Source organism: Micromesistius poutassou (genome assembly GCF_964030765.1).
Source record: "Micromesistius poutassou genome assembly, chromosome: 4".
NCBI lineage: Eukaryota > Metazoa > Chordata > Actinopteri > Gadiformes > Gadidae > Micromesistius > Micromesistius poutassou.
In genome coordinates this window covers 18117838-18145773 of record NC_140274.1, presented here as the reverse complement: position 1 = coordinate 18145773, position 27936 = coordinate 18117838, and the positions used below count along the sequence as shown (strand labels likewise).

Below are 27936 nucleotides of genomic sequence, written 5' to 3'. Positions count from 1 at the left end.
AAGTTGGCGCGACAATACCTCTGCATCCCCGAAACTTCGGTCCCATCAGAGCGGGTGTTTTCAGCAGCTGTACTGACGTTTGCATCTGACCCTCGAGCATGTTGACATGCTTATATGCCTCAACAGAAATCTGTAGGCTGGAGTTACTGTGGCTACTTTGTTATGGGGACAGTCTCCACCGTAGTCTCTCTTTTTTTTTTAAGTGCGCCATTCGTTTGTAAGAGCGCAATAGGCTCATTGTTCGGCTTTTACGAGCGCCGCATAGGCATACATTTATTATTATTTTCTTGTTGGTTGTTGGAATAAAGATTTCATTGAGAAAAACATGCTGTATTTTGGGAATTTTTAATATAGCCTTTAGAAAAATAAAGATTAATTTGATAATTGATCGTTAATTGTATCGATGATCGATTAAGGAAATTTCTTAAAATGCCCATCCCCATTTGTAACCACATCAAATTAGTTGTTAATAAACTGACTTCCAGATGATGGTTACCTGTAGAGTAGACTAACTTACCACACACTTTGACAATATAACCAGATGTTTATTTTCGCAGATAAATTAGCTGACCACTTGGGACATTCAATATTCAGCATCAGCCATCTTTACCCCTGTTGCTAGGTAACTGGTGCTAGCATCTTTATTCCTGTTGCTAGATAACTAGTACTAGCATCTCTACTCCTTTTGCTAGGTTACTAGTACTAGCATATTTACTCCTGTTGCTAGGTAACTGCAATGCTGAAGTGCTAGCAATCAATATTCACAATGCTGTTTATGTTACGATTGTAATCGCTATGAAGGACATAACTTCAAATATTCACAATGCTGTTTATGTTACGATAGTAATCGCTATGAAGGACATAGCTTCAATATTCACAGAGAAAACATGTGATGTCAAGAGAAGAGAAGCTATCTTAGAGGCCAGATTGCCTGACCTACAGAAGACACTCAACACAGAAACACAAAAGAACACAACAACACATTTAGTCCATGTCGCTCGTCTAGGAAAGTACAAGTCCACATGGCACCCACTAGTCAGCAACACACGCCTCCTCCTTCTGTCCTTGTCTCCCCAGGGCCGGGAGAGAGTCTGTGGCGTCCTACCAGACCTCGCAGCGGCTCCCGGAGTTCATGGGCGATCCGACCGGACACCTGAAGTGATGAGCGAAGTCCTGCGAGTTGGACAGCGTGCCGATGACTCTGTACCTGGGAGGACTGTGGGTGTCCGTCACCAGGCCCTCGTGAGCACTCTCTGGGGTCCGCACCGAGCACCACACCTGGAGAAACAACTCGAAACCATCACTACACCAGAGAGAGCGAGCGAGAGACAGCGAGAGCGAGAGACAGACAGAGATACAGAGAATGTTGGAGAACTACCTGCGCAAACCCCAGGAAGAACAGCTGGTCATTAGTCAGGTTAACAGCTGGAAGTCTCTTCTCTTCTCCGTTCAGTCGAACCCACGAACGGTAGGCCTGGAAACACATGATGACAGTATAGAAAAAGACTCATTATATGAAGACTCTTCATACGAAGACCAGGGAGTCTTAGCAGGAGGCTTGGAGGAATCAGACGTCCTAATATAAACATCCCGAAGATGGCCCCCCATTGATACTTCTCTGTGATTTCAAGATCACGATAGGGAAGATAACATCTCAGCTATTGTTCTGACCATCTTCTCTCGCTCTCTCACTCCCACCCACTCACAAATCTGGTAACTATCTCAACCACATATTCAGCAGGGACTGCGCTTCCATAAACCTTTCTGTATCTCTTTCTTTTCTTTCTCTCTCAAAGAGCCAAACCTCCCTGTTCTACACACTGTCCCTATCCGCTGCAACCTAGGCTCTCCGTCTCCCTCTTTACTCCCCTTAGCTGTCCTATCAGCTGTCCCCTCACCAGATTGCTTCTCCCTCCTGCCGACTCTGTCCCCTTCTCTGGACCCTCTCGGGCTCTCACCTATTAACACGCCCGCCCAACCTCTCTGGCGCCATTGTTGTCTGACTCAGTGGGTGTAGACAGCCTATGAGCGGATGAAATATAATTGTGCAAATGCAAGCACTCAGACAACATTCTTGCCTACCAATCTCTTCTCCTTTCTGCCTCCCTATCTGCAGCTAAAAGCTTCAGTCTAAAGTTCCATCTTCCTACTCCAACCCCCAAAATACCTCCCTACCACCGAGCAATGTTGTTCTTGGTTAACAAATACAGATGACATGCCCTCCTCATTTCCCCTCCCACCTGTCCGAAATCCACCTCTTAATCGCCTACTCTAACTTTTCACTACTCTCTCCCAATCTCCCAATGTGTCTGTCTTGTATAATTTATTTCCAAAACACTTGGGTGTGCGTTTTTTTTATCAACTCTCTGCATACCTCTACCAGAACAACTATGTGGACCCTCACCAGTCTAGATTCAAGGCAGGTCACTTAACTGAGACTGCCCTCCTTGCCGTCTAAGAGAAATGTCACACTACTACAACAGCCTCCCTCAACAGTATCCCCTCAATCTGATGGAAATTTCAGCAGGCTTCCCAACAGTGAACCACTAGATCCTTTGCTCCACCCTTCAAGAACTGTGTATCTCAGGCTCTGCAGACACCCTTTTCACAACATACCTCACGGATAGCACTTACAGAGAAACATGGAAAAAATCTGTGTCTGAATCTTGGAGTCTCACTACTGGAGTCCCTCAGGGTTCTGTCCTTGGTCCCATCATATTCTCTCTGTACACTTAGTAACTGGGAACTATCATTCAATCACATGGCTTTTTTTTTGTTACTATATGCAGAAGACACACAACTAATTCTGTATTTTTCGCAGTCGGTTGGTGGCCATGTAGTAGGCATTGACCGTGGGCGGAGTCATACTCCACCTGCACACAAGACACGCCCACTCTGTACCTGGAGAACACTTGCTTAATAATAATAATACATTTGCAGTGTGTAAGATTGAGCCCCCTCAATTGAGCCCCCTCTTACGAAAAAACCTGCGTTGCTCGGCTGGCTAGGTTGCGTGAGTGGGAGGGGCTAAGGAGTGTCCATAGTATTCTTGGAAACAAAGAGAGAGGTACGGGCTGGCCAGAATTTTCTATTGTAGAATACATCAGTTATAGGATGTGATTTTTTTTATTACATTTTTGAAATCACTATTGATCCAAATTGACTACAGCTATGTCCAGGTTACTTGAAGCTACGAGCTAGTTGAAAGGTTACACATTGCAACTTTGATTATCTGGAAGAGGCTTTTCATAGTGAAAACTAAAAGGCATATATACATATGTGTGTGTGTGTGTGTGTGTGTGTGGTCTGTGTGTAGTGCCTGTGTGGTGTGTGTGTGTGTGTGTGTGTGTGTGCTCTGTGCGGATGTAAGTTAGCTGTATCAACAACTCTGGCCCAACGGTTGTGTTGTGCATGACCCCTGTTAAATAAACATACAACAAATACACCACCTGAAGCTGCCAACATCCAACTACAAGTGGCAGCTCGAATCCAATTCAAGCCACTGGTACTTGCCTACCATGCTGTGAAAGGCTTAGGCCCATCCCACTCCCCAGCTTGTCCGCTATGCTCCATGACTGCCAAACAGCTTGCTACTCTTTCACTGCGAGGGGACCCCAGCTGCCGCTCAACAAAATCTTGATTGTTTGCTGTCCTGGCTCCACAATGGTGGATAGAGCTCCCCACTGACATCAGGCCGGCTCAAACCCTACCTTAGCAGTATAGGATTACTGAGTTTAGTGCAGTAATGTATCCTATAGTATAGTACTATTGAATGTAGTGATTTATTGTATACCACTTTAGTATAGTATATTGAGCATAGTGTGGTATTGTATATTACTATAATATGGTATTTTAGAGTGCAGTGTGGTATTCTATACTACTATAGTATATTATTATTGAGAAATGTGGTATTGTATACTACTATAGTATAGTACTGTTGGGTATAGTGTCTTATTGTACTACTATAGTGTAGTACTATTGGCAGTATTGGGTATAATGTCTTATTGTACTACTATAGTATAGTGCTATTGGGTGCAGTGTGCTGTTGTATGCTAACATTGTATGCAGCCTTCAGTCCTCCGTTGTCTGCGATGTTCTCCCCCAGGGTCTGCCGCCCGTTGACCTTCTCCCCGTTGACGGTGTAGCGGCTGTACTGCTCCACCATGCACTCAGTGCGCTGCTGAAAGGACTGCAGGGAGGAGTTCTGCCACCACGGACGCATGTTCCCTTCCTTATCATACTCTCGTCCTGGACGAGAGAGACAGAGAAGGAGAGAGAGAGACAGACAGAGAGAGAGAAACAGGGAGACAGAGAGAAAGATAGACACAGAGAGAGAGAGAGACAGAGAGAAAGAGACAGACAGAGAGAGAGGAAAAGACAAAGAGACCGAGAGACAGATATGCGTGTCAAACAGTATGTGCGTCTTATAGAGGATGTGAGACAGGAAGTGAGGTAACAGGAAGGGACCTTACCCTGGTCGTCAAAGGCGTGAGTGAGCTCATGACCCATCACAACGCCGATCCCTCCAAAGTTTAACGCCCTACACGCACACATGCACGTAGGCACACGTTGGGGAACAGATTATATGGGTTAGAAGGCAGGCAGACAGACACACAGCTAGACAGACAGACACACACACACACACAGACAGACAGACACACATAGACAGACTTGGGATGGTCGTGTGAGTAGAACGGAGCCTGCAGGATCCCAGCTGGGAACACGATTCCGTTCTTGGTGGCCATGTAGTAGGCATTGACCGTGGGCGGAGTCATACTCCACCTGCACACAAGACACACCCACTCTGTACCTGGAGAACACTTGCTTGATAATAATAATACATTTGCAGTGTGTAAGATTGAGCCCCTCCCTCTTACGAAAAACCTGCGTTGCTCGGCTGGCTAGGTTGTGTGAGTGGGAGGGGCTAAGGAGTGTCCATAGTATTCTTGGAAACAAAGAGAGAGGTACGGGCTGGCCAGCATTTTCTATTTTAGAATACATCATTTATAGGATGTGATTTTTTTGATTACATTTTTGAAATCACGATTGATCCAAATTGACTACAGCTATGTCCAGGTTACTTGAAGCAACAAGCTAGTTGAAAGGTTACACATTGCAACTTTGATTATCTGGAAGAGGCTTTTCATAGTGAAAACTAAAAGGCATATATACATACGTATATATGTGTGTGTGTGTTTGTGTTTGTGTGTGTGTTTACTGGTCTCTGCTGGGTCTCTTCCTCAGCTGCTCTGACATCACTCTGGATGAGAAGTTGTAGAAATTAAACATGTTGTTGAAAAAACTCTCTTCCCCGACCTCGTACTGTAAGACAATATTATAACAACAATGTAATAAAATAACATTATAATAATATCACAATATAGCACATTAGAATAATAAAACAACTAAATAATGATGTAACATTACAATAATTGCATTATATAACATAATAATATAATTACAATACAATAACATATTATTATGATATATTAATGTTTATTAATGTTTCATCACCCCATCATAGACGTCATCAAGCTCTTTTGGGTCCAGGATGAAGTCTGGGAAGCCGATCATATCGTAGATGGCATCCGCCTGCAAGCACCAACAACACGCTTACAACACGACAGCAACACGCTATCAACGTGTCCTAGATGATATCCGCGGCAAACACATACAACACGCTTACAACATGTTAAAAACTAATCGTAGATGGCATCCGCCTGTCCATCTACCTGTCTGTCTGTCTTAGACAGTTGGTTAAGTACCTGTCTGTCAGTCTACCTGTCGTCCTGCCTGTTTGTCTGTCTCTCTGTCTTGCTGTCCTTCTACCTGTCTGTCTGTCTATCTTGTCGTTAAGTACCTACCTTGTCTTTGGCTGCCTCTCTTGTGTCAGGGTCCATCCAGCTCAGCTGGTCCAGAGATTCTTTAAACGCAGTCCGGATCTCATTTATCATCTGCTCTGCCTGGGGGAGAGACATGGAGATACAGTTAGAGGGAGGGAGAGATTCATGGAGATAGTTAGAGAGAGGGATAGAGACATGGAGATACAGTTAAAGGGAGGGAGAGATTCATGGAGATAGTTAGAGGGAGGGAGAAATTCATGGAGATACAGTTAGAGAGAGGGATAGAGACATGGAGAGAGATATTGTTAGGGAGAGAGGGAGGGAGAGCGAGAGAGAGAGGAATAGGGAGAGACAGAGATAGTAAGAGAGAGGGAGAGAGAAATGGAGATACAGTTAGAGAGGGAGAGAGACATAGAGATACAGTTAGAGAGACATGGAGATACAGTAAGAGAGAAAGAGAGACAGAGTTAGAGATCTAGGGAGGGAGAGAGAGACAGAGAGAGACACACACAGAGTTGGGAAAAACAGGAGACAACCGGAGCTGTTTCCCCGCGGTACGGCAAGTGGGTGGTGAACGTACGATTCCTTTGCTGTTCCTGTCGAAGGTCTCCTTAACGAACAGCGCCCCCAGGGCGAAGCCCATGGTGTCGTCGGTGTTGCCGATGCACGTCTGCCATCGCGGTGTGCATGACTGCAAGGTACACAACGTCACAATATGATACTAGCAACTGGATCCAGCCTTAAGCCTCACACCGGGCCTACAGGAGTTATGTAAGGGATAACGCACAGCAAGATGCTCATAATCGCACCATAAACCCTACAGGGTGCGACACGAAGCAGGGGGGCGGGGCTTGTTACACGGATACTGATTAAACTATCTGCAATGTTCTTCTTTGTCATTGCTTCCACTCAAGGGTTAGTCGGTTAGAAGAGGGATAGCGTCCCTAGCAACATATTCATAGCAGTGGTCTGTTATTCATTGGGTGCGTTTACATGGACATTTTTTTTCAATCTGATTAAATATAAGAAGATTAAAAGAATCTGACGAACTGTATACATGAGCGTCAAATAAAGAGATCTGCATCTACTCTGTGTTTATAAGCATTTAATCAGATCACAACAGTATTGTTATGACCTCGCCGGTGATATAGGAAGGTCCAGTCATAAGTACTGTACGAATATTTATTAATACAAACCTGGTTACTGTAACGCCGTAAACAATGCCAAAATACACACCAACAACTGATTCACCAAAACACACACCGCAGAACACCTTCAATGCGCATGCCCCCACCCTCCTGTTCTCCCAAGCCCCTCCCCAGCTGACCTGGCGATTCGCCCCCCACACTGATTGACAGGTAGAACACTCCAATACATGCACACGACATCAAGCCCCGCTGGTTTCAAAACATGGCTGAACCGCTTCTTAAAATACTTCTGTCTCTACTCTTTATCCCTTTGCTGTCGGCGATACGGTCTCGGCAGTAGATGATACTGTGGCATTATTTAAATAGAGAACGCGTCACCTAGCTCGTCGCCACTAGCAGCTACTGCACGAGCTGCGAGAATTCATAAGGACATGCGCAGAAGGAACAAATGTATTCCAATGATCGGATTACATGTTTATATGGGTAGTTTTTACCAATAATCGGCTTATAGAATGGTCTACACCACCTGTTTTAATCAGATTCAAAATGTAATCAGATTCATAAGAATCTGATTCCTTGAGGTGTTTGCATAATACATTTTTAATCCGATTATTTTTTGGGGGATTTCAGATTAAAAGTGAGAATTTAATGTCCATGTAAACGCACCTAGTGTAATGGTCTGTTATCCACAGCAACGGTCTGTTATCCATAGCAACGGTCTGTTATCCATAGCAACGGTCTGTTATCCATAGCAACGGTCTTTAATTCATAGCAATATATGTGGTAGTGGTACCTTCTTGGTTCCGTACAGACTCTCCAGCAGTTTGTCCTGGGCATTCTCAAACCGCTGGTCCAAGCTAGCGACGCCCTTCTGCACCAATGTCCAAATCATGTAGTTATTCAGCAGACTAGAGAGAGAGGAAGCAAGACATATAGATGACCTTCGGTCAGTTTGTATGTGTGTGTGTGTGTATACCTGCGTTCAGTGTGTGTGCGTGTGTGTGTGTGTGTGTGTGTGTGTGTGTGTGTGTGTGTGTGTGTGTGAGAACTTGCAGTCTGTGTGTGTGTGTGTGTGTGTGTGTGTGTGTGTGTGTGTGTGTGTGTGTGTGTGTGTGTGTGTGTGTGTGAACTTGCAGTCAGTGTGTGTGTGTGCGTGTGTGTGTGTGTGTGTGTGTGCGTGTGTGTACCTGCGGTCAGTGTGTGTGATGAGTTGAGACATCTCTACCAGGTACTCTCTGGTGTAGATGACGACCGGCTCAGTGTCGTTCAGCTCCAGAGGAGAGAGAGACGAGGACAGGAGGTCCAGCCAGTCCACCGCCGGAGCCAGGACCTGCACATCAGAACCACAACCATGTAGAACCTGCAGCCCAGAACCAGAGCCATCTAGAACCTGCACACCAGAACCACAACCATCTAGAGCCTGCACACCAGAACCACAACCATCTAGAACCTGCACACCAGAACCACAACCATCTAGAGCCTGCACACCAGAACCAACCAGCTGGAATCTGCTTAAGCAAAGAGTTCAATCAATCGTTGTATTCAATGCAGAGGCACATGAAAGCCAGCATGGAAACCTCATCTAGGCTATTTAAATTGATATAGGGGATAGGGACAGGGTGAAGGGGTCAAGCTTTAGAGGTTAATGTATAGGGGTAAGGGTATAGAGGAGACGGTATAGGGGTGAGGGTAAAGGGGTGAGGGTATAGGGGTTAGGGTATTGGGTATAGGGGTTGGGGTTTACCTGTAGCTCAGCGATAGTGATCTTATGGTAGAGCTTTTCCTCGTCTCTTCTCTGGTCCTGAGGAACGGTGATGTTAGCCAGAGCTGTCTCCAACTCCAGGATCTGCCTCATCTGCTGCTCCGTGGAGTTCCTGCTCCCTCCCAGCAGGAGCCCCAGCTCCACCATGTACTCCAGATACGCATCCAATACCTAGATACACACACACACACACACATATATACATACACACATATACACAACATGTTCAGGTACACAATAGAAACATGTACACAATATACACATGTAAATGTACATGTATGGATAACATTGTGTACAACCATCGCCACAACAATACAGATTCCTCACCTTCTCATTGGCTGTCTTATTGAGGTAGTAGTCTCTGGATGGGAGGAAAATACCAGACTGTTCCACCTGAAGGACACAGTAGAAGATATTATACTAATCCCCTGCCATCTTCCTCCTCTCCTCCTCTCTCCCCCCTATCTCCTCTTCTTCTCTCTCTCCTCTTTCTCTCTCCTCTCCTCTCTCCTTTCCTCACTCCTCTCCTCTCCCCTCCTACTCTACTCTCTTCTCTCCGTCCCCTCTCTCTCCTCTCTCTTCTCTTCTTCTCATCTCTGTTCCTCTCTGCCTCTCCTCTCTACTCTCCCCTCCTCTCTCCTGAAAACTCCTCTCTCTCTTCTCCCCTTCTCCACCCTCTCCTCGCTTCATTCCCCTCCTCTCCTCTCTTCCCTCCTCTCCTCTCTCCCTCTCTCCTCTCCTCTCTTTCAAAGTCGTCTCTCATCTCTCCTCTCCTATCTCCTCTCCTCTACACTCCTTTCCTCACTCCTCTCCTCTCTTCTCCCCTTCTCCTTTCCTCTCCTCTCTTCACTCCGTTCCTCTCCCCTTCCCCTCTCCTCTGCCCTCCTCCTCTCCTCTTCGCTCCTCTACCTGGATGACGTTACTGTTGGAGTTCTTGGGGTCCGTGCTGACTCCCAGGGAGAAGAAGGGCTGGGCTCTGTACGGTCCTGACAGCAGCTTCAGAACCTCCATGAAATTGTCCTTCTCCCACCTACCTGTTATACTCCAGCCCCCCAGCTACACACATACACACACAGACACACACAGACACACACACACACACACACACACACACACACACACACACACACACACACACACACACACACACACACACACACACACACAAACAGACAGGGAGGCAGACAGACAGGCGAGCAGCAAGGGAGAGAGAGATGAACAGATCAAATCAGGGTTAGGGGTTGGAGGTAGGAGTTATGAGTTATGAGTAAGGGGTTGCGGGTTAGGAGTAATGAGTTATGAGTGAAAGTTAGGGGTTAGGAGTTAAGGGTGAGTCCACCACATATATCTTAAAAAGATAGTCCAATGTCGATAGTTTGTTTTCATGAACTGCTTAATGGGGAGGTGCTTGAAATGTTGGAATGAATGGTGGAATTGAGAGAAGGCATTTTCTCCCTCCTTCCGTAAAGAATGGCCCTATGCTGTAGGAGAAAGCCACTGAGATACTTCTGGTTCCTTTCACTCAGTGAAGAACCTTCCGAAGCAAAAAGACAAGACTTAGTCTATGTGGGGCTGGCTCAGACAGGACAGGTAGTAGGACTGAGTTAGGGTTAGGGTTCAGACAGGACAGGTAGTAGGACTGGGTTAGGGTTAGGGTTCAGACAGGACAGGTAGTAGGACTGGGTTAGGGTTAGGGTTAGGGTTAGGGTTCAGACAGGACAGGTAGTAGGACTGGGTTAGGGTTAAGGGTTGGGGTTAGGGTAAGGGTTCAGACAGGACAGTTAGTAGGACTGGGTTAGGGTTAGGGTTAGGGTTAGGGTTAGGGTTCAGACAGGTCAGTTAGTAGGACTGGGTTAGGTGTAGGGGTTACCTTGGTGATTAGGTCTATGAGAGGCTGAGCCCCAAGCTGGTCTATGTGGGGCTGGTTCAGACAGGACATGTAGTAGGACTGGGTCTTCCTCTCCGCCTCACTGGTCCCGTTAAATGTCCCGTTCTCTACAGCAGATATGTCATATATCAGCCAATCAGAGCAGCTGGGTTAGGGTTAGGGTTGGGGATGTGTGTGTGTGTGTGTGTGTGTGTGTGTGCTTTGGTTGTCTCTGGTACCCAGGATGTGTTTGAGCAGTGCTTGGTTCTGCTCCCAGAGGCTGTTGAAAGTGGACCAGCGGGACCGGGCATCAGGGAGGGGATTCTTGCGGGTCCAACCCCCGCAGGCGTACTGGTAGAAGTCCTGGCATGGGTCCGCCTGGCGATCCATCGCCTCCACCATCCTCCCAGCCAGCATCACGCATGCCTCTGAGAGACACAGCTCCTTGCTCCCATCTGTAACCATGGCAACCATAGAGCAATCATCCAGCCCCTAGTGCAGGCTTGGGATTAGGGTCCCAGAGTCAAACTTCATAGTCGCCGTGCTTCAGCTGCCCCCTCCGACACTAAAAGAACCTCAATAACAGAGTTCTGTCCTCTCTGACTGGCTGTGCAACTGTGTCACGCTAACTAGTGTAGCTTGGCTGGGTGGCATGATTGGGAGGGTTTTGGGAGTGTCCATACTACAATTCTTCCTGCGTGTGTGTGCGTGCGTGCGTGCGTGCGTGTGTGTACGTGTATGTGTGCGTGTGTGTGTGTGTGTACGCGTGCGCGCGTGTGTTTGTGTGTGTGTACGTGTGCGTGTTTGTGTGTGTGTGCGTGCGTGCGTGTGTACCTGGGTTCTGGGTTAGTCCCAGGGTAAGGGTGAGGAGCAGCAGCAGGACGGAGACAAGGAGCAGAGCAGCCAGCCACACCTCCAGCTGGGTCCAACCCCCCAGGGAGCCCTTCCTGAAGCCCACCTGCCCACAAACCTCCATCATCATCATCATCATCATCATCATCATCATCCTCATCATCACCATCACCAACCTGATGATTATCGTACATCAATTATAAACCACAGCAAAGTGGTAGTAAAGTAGAGTAGTAGTAAAGAATCAAAGCAAAGTAAAAAGGTGGTAGTCAAGTATAGCGGTAGTAAAGCACTGTGAAGTAGTAGTAAAGTAGAGTTGTAGTAAAGAAGTAAAGTAGTAGAAGTATTGTCGTTAAGAATAATAGTCATTATATAGTCAGCATTGTAAAGGGGAAGTAAAGCAGTAGTGAGCCCTGACCTCGACCCCTTCGGGCGATGGGCTTCCATCCCGAGGAAGATCTGAAGCATCTTCTTCCTCAAAGGTAGCACGTTTATAGCTGGACATCTGAAAGAAACACACAACTTCATAAATGGTGGACGTCATATAGAACTGAAACACACTGGTGGACATCATATAGAACTGAAACACACTACTGGAAATCATATAGAACTAAAACCCACTACTGGAAATCATATAGAACTGAAACACACTGGTGGACGTCTTGTAGAACTGAAACACACTGGTGCTGTAGGTAAGATAAGCTATTACTTATATATATTGCAAAGTGTAATAGTGGTAGATTATAGTGAAGAGCTTCTTAATAGAGTGTAAAGAGTTTTAGTGCTAGATGATAATGAAGAGCTTCATAAGAGCTTCTTAACAAAGAGAGTAAAGTATTGCTGCGGTGCAAGATGAAATAGCGCCCGAAGTTAGAGTAGTATAGTGTTAGGTGTTCGCTAAGAGATTAAAGACATGTTATAGTGCAAAGTGATAGATGCCTATGATTCATAATAACGTGTTGTACTGCTAGGTGACAGCGTTGTACTGCTATAGTACTAGGTGTAAGCTAAGGGGATAGCGTGGCTGTTCTCATGGGGAACACAGCAGGAAGGGAGGGGGGCATGACATCACCTAGTTCCCAGCTAAAGGGAAGCTGTTATTTAACTGCCAACCTTCCACACAATGGGTTGTATGTCAATCATTAAGAGCAGAGAACAAAATGACGTCAGCGGCACTACAAGCCAATCCCTGCAGAGTTTCTGCGTGACATCAGCAGCATGCGTCCAATGGAAGCTTTCTTACAACAAGCACACAGAATCTTAGAACTCACATGCACACTTCACTGCAGCCTCACATGCACACTCACATGCACACACACTCACATGCCCACTCACCTGCACACGTACTAACATGCACACACATTCACATGCACACACTCACATGCATGCACACTCACATGCACATACACTCGCATGCAAACTCACTGACATGCACATTCACGCCCACTCACATGCACACCTACATGCGCACTCGCTCACAGGCGGACCTAAGGGAGACCACAACAACAAGCCCACCCGGCACCGCTGCGCCCCCTAGTGACGTCACGCCCCTCGTTTACGTTCGGATTGGAAACAGATTGTGATCTGGTCACCCGCCCAGTAACACATGCAGGGAAACCTTGTCCACCAATCAGTATGCTGTTGTAATGTATGTAGGTATATGTGTATGTAGGATAGAGGTGGTGTGTAGTACGTGTAAATATATATGTCTATGTTGTGAATAGTAGGCTATCTGTAGGCCTAAGTAAATGTGCATATAGTATATGTGTAGTGTATGTAAATATGTGTGTAACGTTACATAGTGTGTATATGTTGTGTGTAGTATATTTAAATGTATGTGTAGCCTATATAATTGTATATGTTGTGTATAGTAGCCTACATGACAATATATGTGTATTTAGTATATATGTTTTGTGCAGTAGCCTATAGGCCTATGTAAATATATGTAAATATACTGGGCTATAGGCCTATATGTTGTGTATAGTATATGACAATAAATGTGAATATAGTATGTTGTATGTTTATAGTATAGGCCTACATGTGTTTAGTAATTAGTATACGTAAATATATTAGAAGTAGGGATATATAGTACGTTGTGTGTAGTATATATAAATATACGTGTATATGGTGTGTATAAATTATACATGTGTGTAGTATACGTACATATATTTGTAATATATAGTATGTTGTGAACAGTATACGTTGGTATATATAGTAGGCGAAACATGTTGTTTGTATGACAGTAGGCCCGCACAGCATCACAGGAGAAAGAACACGACGCATACTCACTGTGTTCCGCAGATCCTGCAGCGCTACGCTCATTCTGGGGCAGTGAGACAACATCTAGTGCGGCTGGCTTCGCCTGCGAGACATCCCTCTTCTCCTCCTGTTCTCCTCCTCTCGTTTCCTCCTCCTCTTCTCCTCCTCGTCCTCCAGAAGCCTGCGAGCCAAACCGCGACACAACAGTCGAGACGGCGGAGGAGATGCACCAGGCGATGGTCTCCTACCGTCTTTGTTGAGCAGAAAGAAAAGAGATTTCACTGGTCGGCGTAGACAGGGGGTGAAGAGGAGACGGAGAAAAGGAGATAGCGATCTGCCAACAGACTGGTCAGTCTCAGCTCCACCCAGCAAACAACACCCTTCCTCCCGCTTCACAAACACAAACACTCCCTCGATTCTCCCATCCGCTGGAAACACGTCTTCAGCCTCTATGTCTCTAGCTGTGTTTCTTTCTCCGTTTGTCTGTCTGTCTGTCTACCTGTCTGTCTGTCTGGCTTTCTGTCTACCTGACTGTCCGTCTGTCTGCCTGCATGTCACGCTCTCCATGGTAACAGTACATTAAGTTAAATGTCATGCCTTCTTGAACGTTCAGTTCGGAGAGGTCTCATACGTCACGGTGTTATTATTATTTCCATGGTAGGATGCTATACGAACCATTCTGCTTTGTGTCTTCATGCTCTCACGTTTAGCACTTTCACTCATTTATACATGGCCATGTTTTCAGTTATAAATATTATAGCCATTTAAAATAGGATCAGTGCTCTGGCATATAAGATAACCCTACTGCTAAAGAGACATCTTAAGACCACCCACTGCGTTACAACATATCCACTCTGTGGATTATACTGATACCCTAGAAATAATCCTCGTATATTCTACCTGATTTAGAACCATAACTGTTCCTGCTAGCAATTTTACCAGCCCCTGATCCTAGAACTGTAGAAAACCTAACCATGGATCCCTAGACCATCTAACCGTATAACCCCTAACCATAGAACCCCTAACTCTATAACCCCTAATGGTCAAACCCCTAACCCTACAACCCCTAGCCATCATCCCGTATCAATACTATATTGAAATCCTCAATTTCCTTGTGGAAATCCATTAATGTTTGTTATATTTCTTAATCATGGTGGAGAGCCTACACCACGACATACAGTACATTTTAGAATTATTATTAGAATTATTCAGACTACGAACTACACAAATATTTTACGCATGTGAAGATTACAAAAAGTGAAAAAACAAAGAATCTACCTAGAATAGACAAGAAGACATCTGTGTTCTCATAATATACTTTGAGCACGATTTTATTTTTCTTAATTTTATTAAAGATTAAACCACATGATTTTTTTTTACATTTTATGTTTAAAAATATGAAAAAATCATAGATTAATTGACTTCTAAGACAAATGAATATAAAATATTAATAATTAATGTACGTTCACAAAAAGCTGAATCTTCTTAAAAATGTAAAAATATTTATTTGACAAATGCCATCATTATTTTTATGTAGTTGAACACTGGCGTCACGTCAACCACCCAGCTACATTTAAATGTAATCATTTAGCAGAAGCTTTTATCAAAAGTGTCTAATTTTGTCTTACAAGTGACCTATGAGTGACACTCAATACGCAAACAAGATTGGAGTAACGCAAACAATTCAAGTGATGCACGACCAATTCGATATGATCCAAATTAATGTAACAAAACATAGAAAGATAATAAATATATTATTTATATTTGTGGCCCCTTTTGTGGCATCACATAGGACTGAAGGGTCACCTAACCACAGCTACAGTAACACATGATGAAACCACCAGAACCTCTTCTATAGGATCCTAAAGACCTGAACCTCCAGAACCTCTGTTATGGTCCTAAACACATGGACCTCCAGAACCTCTGCTATGGTCCTAAACACATGGACCCCCAGAACCTCTGTTTCATGGTCCTAAAGACCTGAACCTCTGCTATGGTCCTAAACACATGGACCTCCAGAACCTCTGCTTCATGGTCCTAAAGACCTGAACCTCTGCTATGGTCCTAAACACATGGACCTCCAGAACCTCTGCTATGGTCCTAAACACATGGACCTCCAGAACCTATGTTTCATGGTCCTAAACACATGGACTTCTGCTATAGGGTCCTAAATACCGGAAGGAACCTCCACAACGTACTTTATGGTCCTATACACCTGAAGGAAACTCCACAACGTGCTTCATGGTCGGCCTTAGTACCGTAGTTCTCCTTACAAGTTTTCCATGTTTTAATACATCAGAAAGAAATGACGAAACGTGCATCTATAAAAAGCAAATTTGTTCTTCAGGTCAGTGTTTACATTAGACAACATGTTTCAAATGTGAAACATGTTTCACACATGCATGTTAAATTAGACATGTATAGACACCAAAACATAGCATGTTATAAAATACATGTAAAGACACCATTAGACATAAAATGTTATATTAGACGTGTATAGGCACCATTAGACGTAGCATGTTATATTAGACATGTATAGGCCCCATGAGACATAGCATGTTTTACAAGACATGTATAGACTCCAGTAGCCATAGCAAGTTATAATCAACGGGATTAACATGAATAACCTTTCACCGCAGATCTTGCTGGAAAGGAGAGACACACATGTCATGCAACTTTTACAACCGAGAACACAACAATGGAGAAAGAGGTGGAGGTCAGAGGTGGAGGTCAGAGGAGGAGGTGGAGTTCAGAGGAGGAGGTGGAGGTCAGAGGAGGAGGTGGAGTTCAGAGGAGGAGGTGGAGGTCAGAGGAGGAGGAGGAGGTGGAGGTCAGAGGTGAAGGTCAGAGGAGGAGGTGGAGGTCAGAGGAGGAGGTGGAGGTCAGAGAAGGAGGTGGAGTTCAGAGGAGGAGGTGGAGTTCAGAGGAGGAGGTGGAGGTCAGAGGAGGACCCGGAGGTCAGTCTTTCATGCAGACACTGCAACGCCCGGCGGTGGCTCTCTGCTGCCAGGGCTGCATCAGCACCATCTGCTCCGTCTGCGTGGGTGGGGAGAAGGCTTGCGGGGCTGTGCTGGTCAGCCAGAAGCTGTAGATGTTAGTGAAGTAGTGGCAGGTCCCCCTGGGGCCCTGGCACTCCACGTAGGGCTGGGCCCGGAAGTCCTGGAGGCAGCTTCCTGATGACGTCAGAGACTGACCGCCTCCCTCGTCCCCCGCCCCCGTGTGCTGAAACACACAATCATAGAAATAGAATCATAGAGATATTCATATGGATGATTTATTAATATTGGTATAACCCTATTAATGTTTATGAATCATATACATTCATATTTATTGATGTTATATATTAATGTAATATATTCATATATATGAATGTGTATGATTCATATAGATGAATGTGTATGATTCATATATATTCATGTTCATTATGTAAATCAGATATATGAATGTGTATGAATTGCATATATTAATATATGAATCATATACCCATGTGTATGATTGACAAATATTATATATATGTGTATGACTCATATACATAAAGTAATTAAAGTAAAGTAATAGTAAAGTGAAGTACTGACCATAAGGCAGGAGCATAGTGGTAGTACTGATCAAGAGGAAGGAGTAAAGTGGTAGTATAGTAGTAGTATAGTATAGTAGTAGTATAGTGGTAGTACTGCCCATGAGGAAGGAGTAAAGTGGTAGTATAGTAGTAGTACTGACCACAAGGAAGGAGTAAAGTGGTAGTATAGTGGTAGTACTGACCATGAGGAAGGAGTAAAGTGGTAGTATAGTAGTAGTAGTATAGTGGTAGTACTGACCATGAGGAAGGAGTACAGTGGTAGTATAGTAGTAGCACTGACCATGAGGAAGGAGTAAAGTGGTAGTATAGTAGTAGTAGTATAGTAGTAGTACTGACCACGAGGAAGGAGTAAAGTGGTAGTATAGTAGTAGTACTGACCATGAGGAAGGAGTAAAGTGGTAGTATAGTAGTAGTACTGACCATGATGAAGGAGTAAAGTGGTAGTATAGTAGTAGTACTGACCATGAGGAAGGAGTAAAGTGGTAGTATAGTAGTAGTACTGACCATGAGGAAGGAGTAAAGTGGTAGTATAGTAGTAGTAGTATAGTGGTAGTACTGACCATGAGGAAGGTGTAAAGTGGTAGTATAATAGTAGTACTGACCATGAGGAAGGAGTAAAGTGGTAGTATAGTAGTAGTAGTATAGTAGTAGTACTGACCATGAGGAAGGAGTACAGTGGTAGTATAGTAGTAGTACTGACCATGAGGAAGGAGTAAAGTGGTAGTATAGTAGTAGTAGTATAGTAGTAGTACTGACCATGAGGAAGGAGTACAGTGGTAGTATAGTGGTAGTACTGACCATGAGGAAGGAGTAAAGTGGTAGTATAGTAGTAGTACTGACCATGAGGAAGGAGTAAAGTGGTAGTATAATGGTAGTACTGACCATGAGGAAGGAGTAAAGTGGTAGTATAGTAGTAGTACTGACCATGAGGAAGGAGTAAAGTGGTAGTATAGTAGTAGTAGTATAGTGGTAGTACTGACCATGAGGAAGGAGTACCCCACCCAGAGGTTCCTCCAGTGTGGAGGGCATTTAGGGGGGGCGGGGTCTTGGCTGTGCACGGTAACCGCGGGCGACGCTGCCTCACACACCACACAGCGGCTGATGTGTGCTCTGATGTCACTTCCCTCAAAGGGCATGCTGGGTACGGCGGCAGTGGTGGACAGCCAATAGGACTTGTCGTTGCGGCTGGCGTAGTGGCAGGAGCCCATGTTGCAGTAGGAGAAGGGCATGGTGGAGAAGAGACGCACACACGAGCCCGCCTGACCTAAACACACACACACACACACACATATAGATTAGGTATGTAGAAATACATTCAATGTCTATGTGTACATAGTATGTATATGTATGTGTGTGTATATATATATATATATATATATATATATATATATATATATATATATATATGTATTGAGTGTGTGTATATATCTATATGAGTGTGTAGGTGTATATCTACATGTGTGTGTATTTAGTACAGAGGTCCTGTGTGTGTATGTACATATCTTTATGAGTGTGTATGTAGTATCGAGGTCCTGTGCGTGTGTGTACATATCTTTATGAGTGTGTATGTAGTATCGAGGTCCTGTGTGTGTGTACATATCTTTATGAGTGTGTATGTAGTATCGAGGTCCTGTGTGTGTGTGTACATATCTTTATGAGTGTGTATGTAGTATTGAGGTCCTGTGTGTGTATGTACATATCTTCATGAGTGTGTATGCAGTACCCAGGTCCTGAGCGTGAGCTTTCTCCTGGCCCTCCAAATACAGCAGACTGAACCCCACCCACAGAGCCGCCATTTCATCTGGACACGAGGGGATGGCTTCTGATTGGCTGTGCATCACCAACAGGAAGCCAGATCTGAAGGCTGTGATAGGTCCAGGGTTACCAGGGTTACCTGTAGGACCAGTCTGACCTGGAAGATATTCATAATACATAATAATAACTATTATTTCATTGAATGTTTGAGCATGAAATCCAAATGAAGAAGAACATAAAACACATTTTAAAACACACATTGTAATATAAAATTCAAATGAGGACAAATAAATATAAATATACATTGAATATAATATCCAAATAGGAAGAATGTAAAAATTGAAATTTAATATGTAAATTTGAAGAATATGAAATACAAATTTGAAGAATATAAAAATCCCTATTTTACATAAAAAACTATGGAAGCATAATGCATTCACTTGAGAAAATTAAGCTGTTCTTGTTTTTTTCTGAATTAACATCATTTTCAAAATGCTGAGTAAAGTTTTAATGGATAAAGAAAATTTGCACTGTTTCAAACATAAAAATAGAGCTTTTTAGTGAACGAGAGTTTCTCTTGGGATTTTGAGGTATCTCAGGAATTCAGGAATAAAAACAAAGCAGAATAAATTTTTGCCAGAAAAACCTTTCTCAGAATAATAATTCTGATAATTATGTCGTTAGATGTTTTAGATAAACAAGAGCAGAATACATTTTCTCAAGTGAAAACATTACTCATCCATAAATTCCAAATCAGAAAGAATACAAATTTGACATAAAATACAAATCAGTACAATATGAATCTTAAATTGAAATAAAATACAAATTTGTAAAATATTATAATGTATGTGAGTTGATTATTCATAGAATCGATGTAAGTTAATGAGTGTGGATGGGCGTGTGTTGTATATGTCACTATTTGTCAATGACGATTAATACACCATCATTAAACATAGCAGAGGTCTCCTCACCCTGAGCTCCCACCACTCCTCTCTCCCCCTCGGCTCCTCCCTCCCCCAAGGGCCCATCCAGGCCCCTGGCCCCGGCTCTTCCTGCACCCCCAGCTGCTCCTGGATTCCCTCTCGGCCCTGGAACAGCAAACACCACTGTCAGCATATTTTAATCTACACTGTTCTAGACTTGAATCTAGCCTGTCAGTGTATATTTAATCTAGATGTACAAATAATCTACATATTTTAACTATATATTTAGACTATTATCCTAGTCTGTTGTTGTCATTTTAATCTTGCCTGTTAATCTAGATTCGACATTTATTGCACGCACACACACACACACACACACACACACACACACACACACACACACACACACACACACACACACACACACACACACACACACACACACACACACACACACACACACACACACACACACACACACACACAGAGGTATGCTCTGACCTTGGGGCCCCTTAGGCCCAGTGCTTCCGGGGGTGCCAGCAGAACCCGGTTGGCCTGGTACCCCCGGGTGACCTGCAGGACCCCTGGGTGGGAACACTTGGGGAGGAGGGATCACTCTGCCTCGCTCCCCTTTTGGACCTGAAATACAAGGAACGCACATCCGGTTAATACTAATAGTGTTACTAGACTGTATGAACTACATCTGGATAATACAAATAGTAATACTAGTACTAGACATTATAAACTACATCTGGTTACTATCAATGGTAATACTACTAATAGTAACTAGTTAATACCAGAGAATGTCTAATAGGAAGAGAACTGGCACTCTCTGGTAGCTTCCTGTTTCTGTACTGGTTGCGGTAACACAACATGCGAGGGTGCTCGCGGGCGAGTGCAGAATGAATGGGAGTCACCCTCAAGTAATTTGAAAGTCCCATTCAAAAGGGAGGGCTAAGTTAATACACTCTGAATATTGCATTTTTTTAATTCACTTATCTGTTCTAAAAAATCTGTTCAAAAAGATGATGACGTCCTGCCAGAGGTCCTGCTTTACGGCAAGTTATGAGTCACTTTGGCACTTCTGCACATATAATATATATAATATACTATGCATATATATATATATATATATATATATATATATTATAAATATTATAGATTATCATATATATACATATAATATATAACAATGAACTTTGATGGAAAGTCCTCCTTAAGATAATGTTTCTGATTCTGCTTTAGCTTCAGATTCCATCAAGCAGGGTCTCTAGTTGTAATCAGTCGCAAGTCCGTCCCTGACCAATCAGCATTCATTAGCAGAATGCTAGCGTGTACGGCCAACAACAGCCCAAACTGTAAGAAATCGAAAGGAAATAAGTACTCATTCATTCGACTTTTGAACTATAATCTATATTGAACTTATCTACAATAAATTCTGCGATATTTCAACGACAAGCAGGTAAAAGAGATACATTTAGCCGTCTAGCCCCATAGACCCCCATTCAATCTGCACTCAGGCGATCACCCCCAGTGGAATTCTAATGGAACTGCAACGAAGTTTGATACAATGGGGCTCAATAGAGAGTGCCAAGGCTCTCCGTAGACGGGCTCTGTTAATACTAATGCTAGTACTAGACTCAATTATATCTGGTTAATACTACTACTAGAACTAAATAGATAAAACTGCCCCTGGTAAATACTAGCACTGTGTGGTGACTGACCTGTAGCTCCCGGGAGCCCAGTGTCTCCAGCGGCCCCTGGGGGCCCACAGTTTCCTCGGGAGCCCTGGTGCCCGGGGAGCCCCATCCCACCAGGGGACCCAGGCTCTCCTGAAACACAAAACCAACTATCAAAACAATCAAATTAACAATTATAATTACTGTATTCATAAAAACAATATGAATGATAACAATATATATATATGTATATATGGTTGTATATTAGGTAGGTGACCTTTGACCCCTGGTAGGCCTACAGCCCCAGCAGGTCCGTCAGTGCCTGCCATCCCTGTCTCTCCCTTCAGCCCTTCAGAGCCAGCTGCCCCCTCCTCCCCGTCGTCCCCGGCAACCATCAGGATGGAGCCCGGCAGGCCCATTTCCCCAGGGAGACCTACACACACACACACACACACGTACACACACACACACACACACACACACACACATAGAGGTCAGGGTCCAAGGAAGTGCTCCTGGCTCTATGAGTCACTGCAGGACCAAACACACACACACACACACACACACACACACACACACACACACAGTGTCTGACCTTGGTCTCCGTCTGGTCCTGGGTATCCTGTATCTCCATAGCAACCAGCAATCAGCTTGTCACAGTCCGCTCCTGGTACACCTGCAGGTCCACAAAGACCTGGGGGTCCTACACACACACACTGATGCTGTTTGGTACGCACCCCACACATAGCCCCACACGTAACATCTGATCTTATGAAACTTCCCCAGTTTCACAAAGGAGATTCCATTTTCAATGCACAACTTCTTAAGCACAGCAGTGTTTTTTGTGCCACTTTTTTTTTAAATCAAACTGCAGCAGCTTGACCACGGAGCGTTTGAATATCTCACAAAAGGAACGTTGCGATCAGATGATTTTGCGCAGTTCTCCAGTGTGTGTGTGTGGTGCACAGCGTTATGATGATGGGAAGAGTAATCAAGTAATCGAGTAATCAAGTAATCAATTACTCGTTGCTGAAAAAAGTGATGCCGTTAGTAACGCCATTATTTATAACGCCGTTATTCCCATCACTGGACACAAGTGACGTTACGCATCCCTGATTATGGGCATGCATGCGTACTTACATACCAGTTATGTGCACCCCTGTCTATATGTTCTATGCTGTATAGTTGTCTAGGTTCTGTGCAGGTCTATAGGTTCTATGTGTTCTGTGTAGTTTTCTAGGTTCTGTGTGGGTCTATAGGTTCTATGCTGTGTGGTTCTATGTGGTTCTATCTAACCCTTACCTGTGAGGCCAGTCTGGCCCCGGGGTCCGGGGCGTCCAGGCTGAGCGGGCCCCCAGGGGCCCGGACTGCCTCTTGGTCCTTTATCACCTAGGTGACCTGGAGAACCAGTGACCCCTAGCAAAGCTGGACCTGGAGGAGACAGACAGACAGGCAGACAGACAGAGTGTGTGTGTGTCTAGTGTGTAATGTGAAGTGTGCATAGTACAGTGTGTGTGTGTGTGTGTGTGTGTGTAATGTGTGTGTTTGTGTGTATGTATGTGTGTGTGGTGTGTCATTATAGTGCAGTGTGTAGTGTGTAGTGGGCAGTGTGTTTTGTATAGTGTGCGTGTGTGTGTGTGTGTGTGTGTGTAGTTTAACGCATGAAGTATGTGTAGTATAGTGTATGTGTGTTTTTGTGTATGTGTGTGGTTGTGTAGTGGTAAGTGTGTGTAGTATAGTGTGAGTGTAGTGTGTGTGTGTACCTCTAGCTCCAGGGTCTCCCTTCACTCCCTTCAGCCCGTCCAAACCGTGAAGACCGAGTGGACCAGGAGGACCTGAAGGAAAGCAGGTCGAACATGACATTATGAATAGCTTTAGACTTCACATCATATCTGTGTGTGTGTGTGGGTGTGTCTGTCTGTCTGCCTATCTGTCTGTGTGTGGCTGTGTCTGTCTGCCTATCTGTCTGTGTGTTGGTGGGTCTGTGTGTGTGTGTGTGTGTGTTAAGTTGAATTTGTTGGCGCCTCTATTGTATTATTTAAGGTAGCCATTTACCTGTTACTCGGGAGCACGCAGCCAGGGTGTTGAGCATGTACTTTGTGTGTCTGTGTCTGCCCATCTGTCTGTGTGTGTGTGTGTGTGTGTCTGTATCTGCCTATCTGTCTGTGTATGGGCCACCTCCGCTATTGAGGCTTCAATGCGCTGGGTGTAAACTGCTGGGTTATGAAAGCCTAAACACCGTATTTTACTTCCATTTAACCTCATACACGTCAGGCGGAGCTGTGAACCGGGCAGGAATTTCACCGGTATCTGGCCGTGATGCCCTTCTGAACATCGTATGCCCATCGGCCACTGTGGCCTTGGTGCCCCGCGCTCTGCACGTTTAGTTTTTTTCTTTCCCCCCTGCATCTCTGCCCTCTCCTGTCAAGTCCGCCCTGGCAACGGAATGTTAGTGCATGTACTTGATTGGTCAACACAACAGTAACGTGATCAACAAGTGTGACCAATAAAAATTTGTGCTGTCAGTTAAACGTGTTATTAACTGTGTCAATTTTTTCATCGCGAGATTAACGTTTTTGTTTTTATTAAATTTTTTATATAGATTACAGGTTACATTGTCTGAGAGATTATTTGCTCCAAGTGTGAATGACTGCTCCAAGTGAGAATAGCCGTTTCTCAATTCGCGTTCTCGTGTGTACTCGTGTACTTGCGTTCTCGGTAAACGTCATCAGTGGTAGCCCAAGCATTGTTCCAATTCGAAGTATGTGAGTACGCGAGTACTGTCGTAAAACCCGGAAGTGTTCTCAATGCGTTCTCGATGAGGCCGTTCTACCAAGGATGCATCGGAGGTGACTCGTGTGGACTTGGGACCGTTAAATATCCCAGAATGCATCATCGAGTCCGCTGCTGTTCCAATTGCAGGTGCGTACTCTCGTTCTCGGAAGTCTGTACTTGAAAGTCCGGACTTGCCAAGTACGGACTTCCAAGTCCGCGAGTACGTAGTCCGCGTACTTGGTATTGAGAAACGGCTAATGATAGTGTGAAATTGAACACTACAGTATATGGCAATGTTGTTTTCAATAAAAAAACATTTTCACAAAGCTAGCCGATCCACTTTTCCATGTTGATAAGAGCATAAAAATGAGAAAAAATAATGGGGCAAACGTAAAACAAGGGACATTTAGAATAGAAAAAAATGTATTAATTGTGATTAATCGCGAGTTAACTATGACAATAATGCGATTAATCACGATTAAATATTTAAACTCTTGACAGCACTAATAAAAATGCAAGCGTTAAAGAGCTCTTTTTGACAGGCTGCCCAAAGACGACGTGACAATAAATGTAAGCGTTCGAAAAACTATCAACAAATAGCTGTTTTCTGAATCAAATAGCTTTTGAGTAGCTTAGCTCTCTTATTGACCAAGTAATGCGGTAGCGTCCACACAAGCTACAATTTCTCAAGCATTTCTGAAGTTCAAGCACAGCGGAGCTTTTTGATGCATTCTGAAACAAAACTGCTTAGGATCAGTAAGTGACTCCTCCGCCAGTGTTGCCAGATTGGGACAGATTTACCACCCAATCTGGCAACCCTGGCGACCCCCATGATGCTGACATCACGTACACAATCCTTGGGCTGAGGCCTGCAACGTCTCTTTGTGATTTTTAAATAATCGTTATTACAATGTGTAATTAAAGAAGATAAATTATTATTATGGCAAATTCTAATCTTATAGACACTAATACAATACTAATACTAATACTAATACATTTAACAAAATTCAACACATTCACTCTCAACTTTCTTTCCTTTTGAAGAAGAAGTGGAGAATTATCGCAAAAGGGCTCTTCAAGATGCAGATAAAAACTGCAAAACAATGAACAATTTCTCTAGAAGTGTTACACTGTTTATTAAGAAGGCATTAATGCTTTTAGAAATGGATTTGTAAATTTAAGTGAAATCAAAATCATGTTTTTTAATTTATTAAATTTATTTAATAAATTTATTGTCCCTAAAACCACGAAATTCCAGGCCTGGCTGTGACCCTTCTGGCCATCCATATGTGTGTGTGTGTGTGTGTGTGTGTGTGTGTGTGTGTGTGTGTGTGTGTGTGTGTGTGTGTGTGTGTGTGTGTGTGTGTGTGTGTGTGTGACCCTTCTGGCCTTCCATACGTGTGTGTGTGTGTGTACCTCGGAGTCCTGTCTCTCCATGGTCTCCTTTCTCTCCCGGCTGACCGGCTTCCCCAGGAAACCCTTCACACCCAGGACCACCAGTGGGACCCTGGGGACCCGGTACACCTAGACAGGTAGAAAAACAGGTAGACAGACAGACAGGAGGACAGGTAGACAGGTAGACAGACAGATAGACAGACGGACGGATAGACAGGTAGAGAGAGAGGTAGACAGACAGGTAGATTGGTAGACAGTTAGACAGACATAGAAAGACAGTCAGGTAGACAGACCCGACAGTTGTGTCTACTAGATGTGGTTTACCCGCTGGACCAACGGGCCCCTGGTGACCCGGTCCTCCGGTAGACCCCCGGCCTCCTGGAAGCCCTGGTTCACCCGACTCTCCAGGGTCTCCCTGAGCTCCAGGTTGGCCTGAGGATGTCCAAACAGACAGATATACCTGTATACCTGTATATCCACACCTGGGCCTGCAGTCTCACCTGTCACTAGTGGGCTGACTAGTGGGCTGGCTATTCTAGTGTGAAGGGATTATTCTAGTATGAAGGGCTTATTCTAGTGTGAAGGGCTTATTCTAGTATGAAGGGCTTATTCTAGTATGAAGGGCTTATTCTAGTATGAAGGGCTTATTCTAGTATGAAGGGCTTATTCTAGTGTGAAGGGCTTATTCTAGTATGAAGGGATTATTCTAGTATGAAGGGCTTATTCTAGTATGAAGGGCTTATTCTAGTGTGAAGGGCTTATTCTAGTGTGAAGGGCTTATTCTAGTATGAAGGGTGAGGTCTCACCTGATTGGCCCGTGGCTCCCATAGGCCCCTGGTCACCAGGGGGTCCGGGGGTACTGACGGACTCTCCTGTCTCACCTCACACACACACACACACACACACACACACACATAGAAAAGCATATAAATTATGTGTATCATTTGTTTGATGGTGGTTCTCATGTCATGCTTGCATGTTTTTCGTTTTATTTCCACCAAATTTCAGAAGTTATCACTTCTCGTGGCAATGAGATTATGTTATAATCCACCCATGCACAGCTAATACAGGTGCTTGTGTGACTAATATGTTATGCTAATGTTAAGTCACACAGGTGTTCATAATCTTAGGGTTAGACTGTATTGTACCTTTAGGACCAGGCTAGGGTTAGACTTTAGGACCAGATAGGGTTAGGGTTAGGTTATGTTAGACCATATGTATATTTAGCTTAGTGTTAGGTTAGGGTATGTGTTAGACTGTATTGTACCTTTATGACCAGGTTAGTGTTAGGTTAAAGGGGTAGTTCAGGATTTTGGACATCGGGTCTCATTTCCAAGTGAGCCAGTGTGTTACTTATCATTGGAGACCGTTTTCAACACTTTTTATTCAGTCCTTCTAGTTGCAGAAATTGCTGGTGCTAGGCTAGCGCAAGTCGAGGGGAACTGCTAGCCTGCCAATAAAAACAGTTTTACCCACTCCAAAGTACACCCGATGCAAACTAATTATAATGCCCGACTATCGATGTAAATGTCTGTGTTCTCAGCAGCGGCGGAATTTCACTTTGCTCCGGTGTAGCAACCAATTCACTACAGCAGAAGGTAAACAGAGAAGCGCACTCCAGGTAATATCAGTCCGCCGCTGCCGTAGCTTGCTTCCAACTACAGGGATTATAAACTAAATGCAATGCGATGCAAGGTTAAGTTTATTTCTAACACTATTCTATCAACACAGACATTTACATCGATAGTCAGGCATTATAATTGGTTTGCCTCGGGAGTGGGTGAAACTGTTTTTATTGGCAGGCTAGCAGTTCCCCTCGACTTGCGCTAGCCTAGCACCAGCAATTTCTGCAACTAGAAGGACTGAATGAAAAGTGTTGAAAACGGTCTCCAATGTTAAATAACACACTGGCTCACTTGGAAATGAGACCCGATGTCCAAAATCCTGAACTACCCCTTTAAGGTACGTTTAGACTCTATTGTACCTTTAAGACCAGGTTAGTGTTAGGTTAAGGTACGTTTAGACCCTATTGTACCTTTATGACCAGGTTAGTGTTAGGTTAAGGTACGTTTAGACTCTATTGTACCTTTATGACCAGGTT

At 44.2% G+C, this 27936-nt stretch overlaps 1 protein-coding gene across 1 annotated transcript; it reads right to left on the bottom strand.

Moving 5' to 3' along the window:
* Nucleotides 1–1090: 1090 nt before the first annotated feature.
* On the bottom strand, nucleotides 1091–13964 carry ece2b (endothelin converting enzyme 2b). Its single transcript, XM_084466463.1, has 19 exons — nucleotides 13762–13964; nucleotides 11891–11977; nucleotides 11455–11578; nucleotides 10860–11075; nucleotides 10624–10748; nucleotides 9663–9809; nucleotides 9081–9146; nucleotides 8736–8924; nucleotides 8179–8321; nucleotides 7785–7899; nucleotides 6424–6534; nucleotides 5865–5963; nucleotides 5515–5592; nucleotides 5219–5322; nucleotides 4672–4782; nucleotides 4473–4540; nucleotides 4058–4248; nucleotides 1379–1474; nucleotides 1091–1278 (listed from the first exon to the last, which is right to left on the bottom strand). Exons 1-19 carry the CDS (start codon nucleotides 13813–13815, stop codon nucleotides 1102–1104), a joined length of 2301 nt encoding a protein of 766 aa, XP_084322589.1. The 5' UTR covers nucleotides 13816–13964; the 3' UTR covers nucleotides 1091–1101.
* Between the last annotated feature and the right edge of the window lie 13972 nt (nucleotides 13965–27936).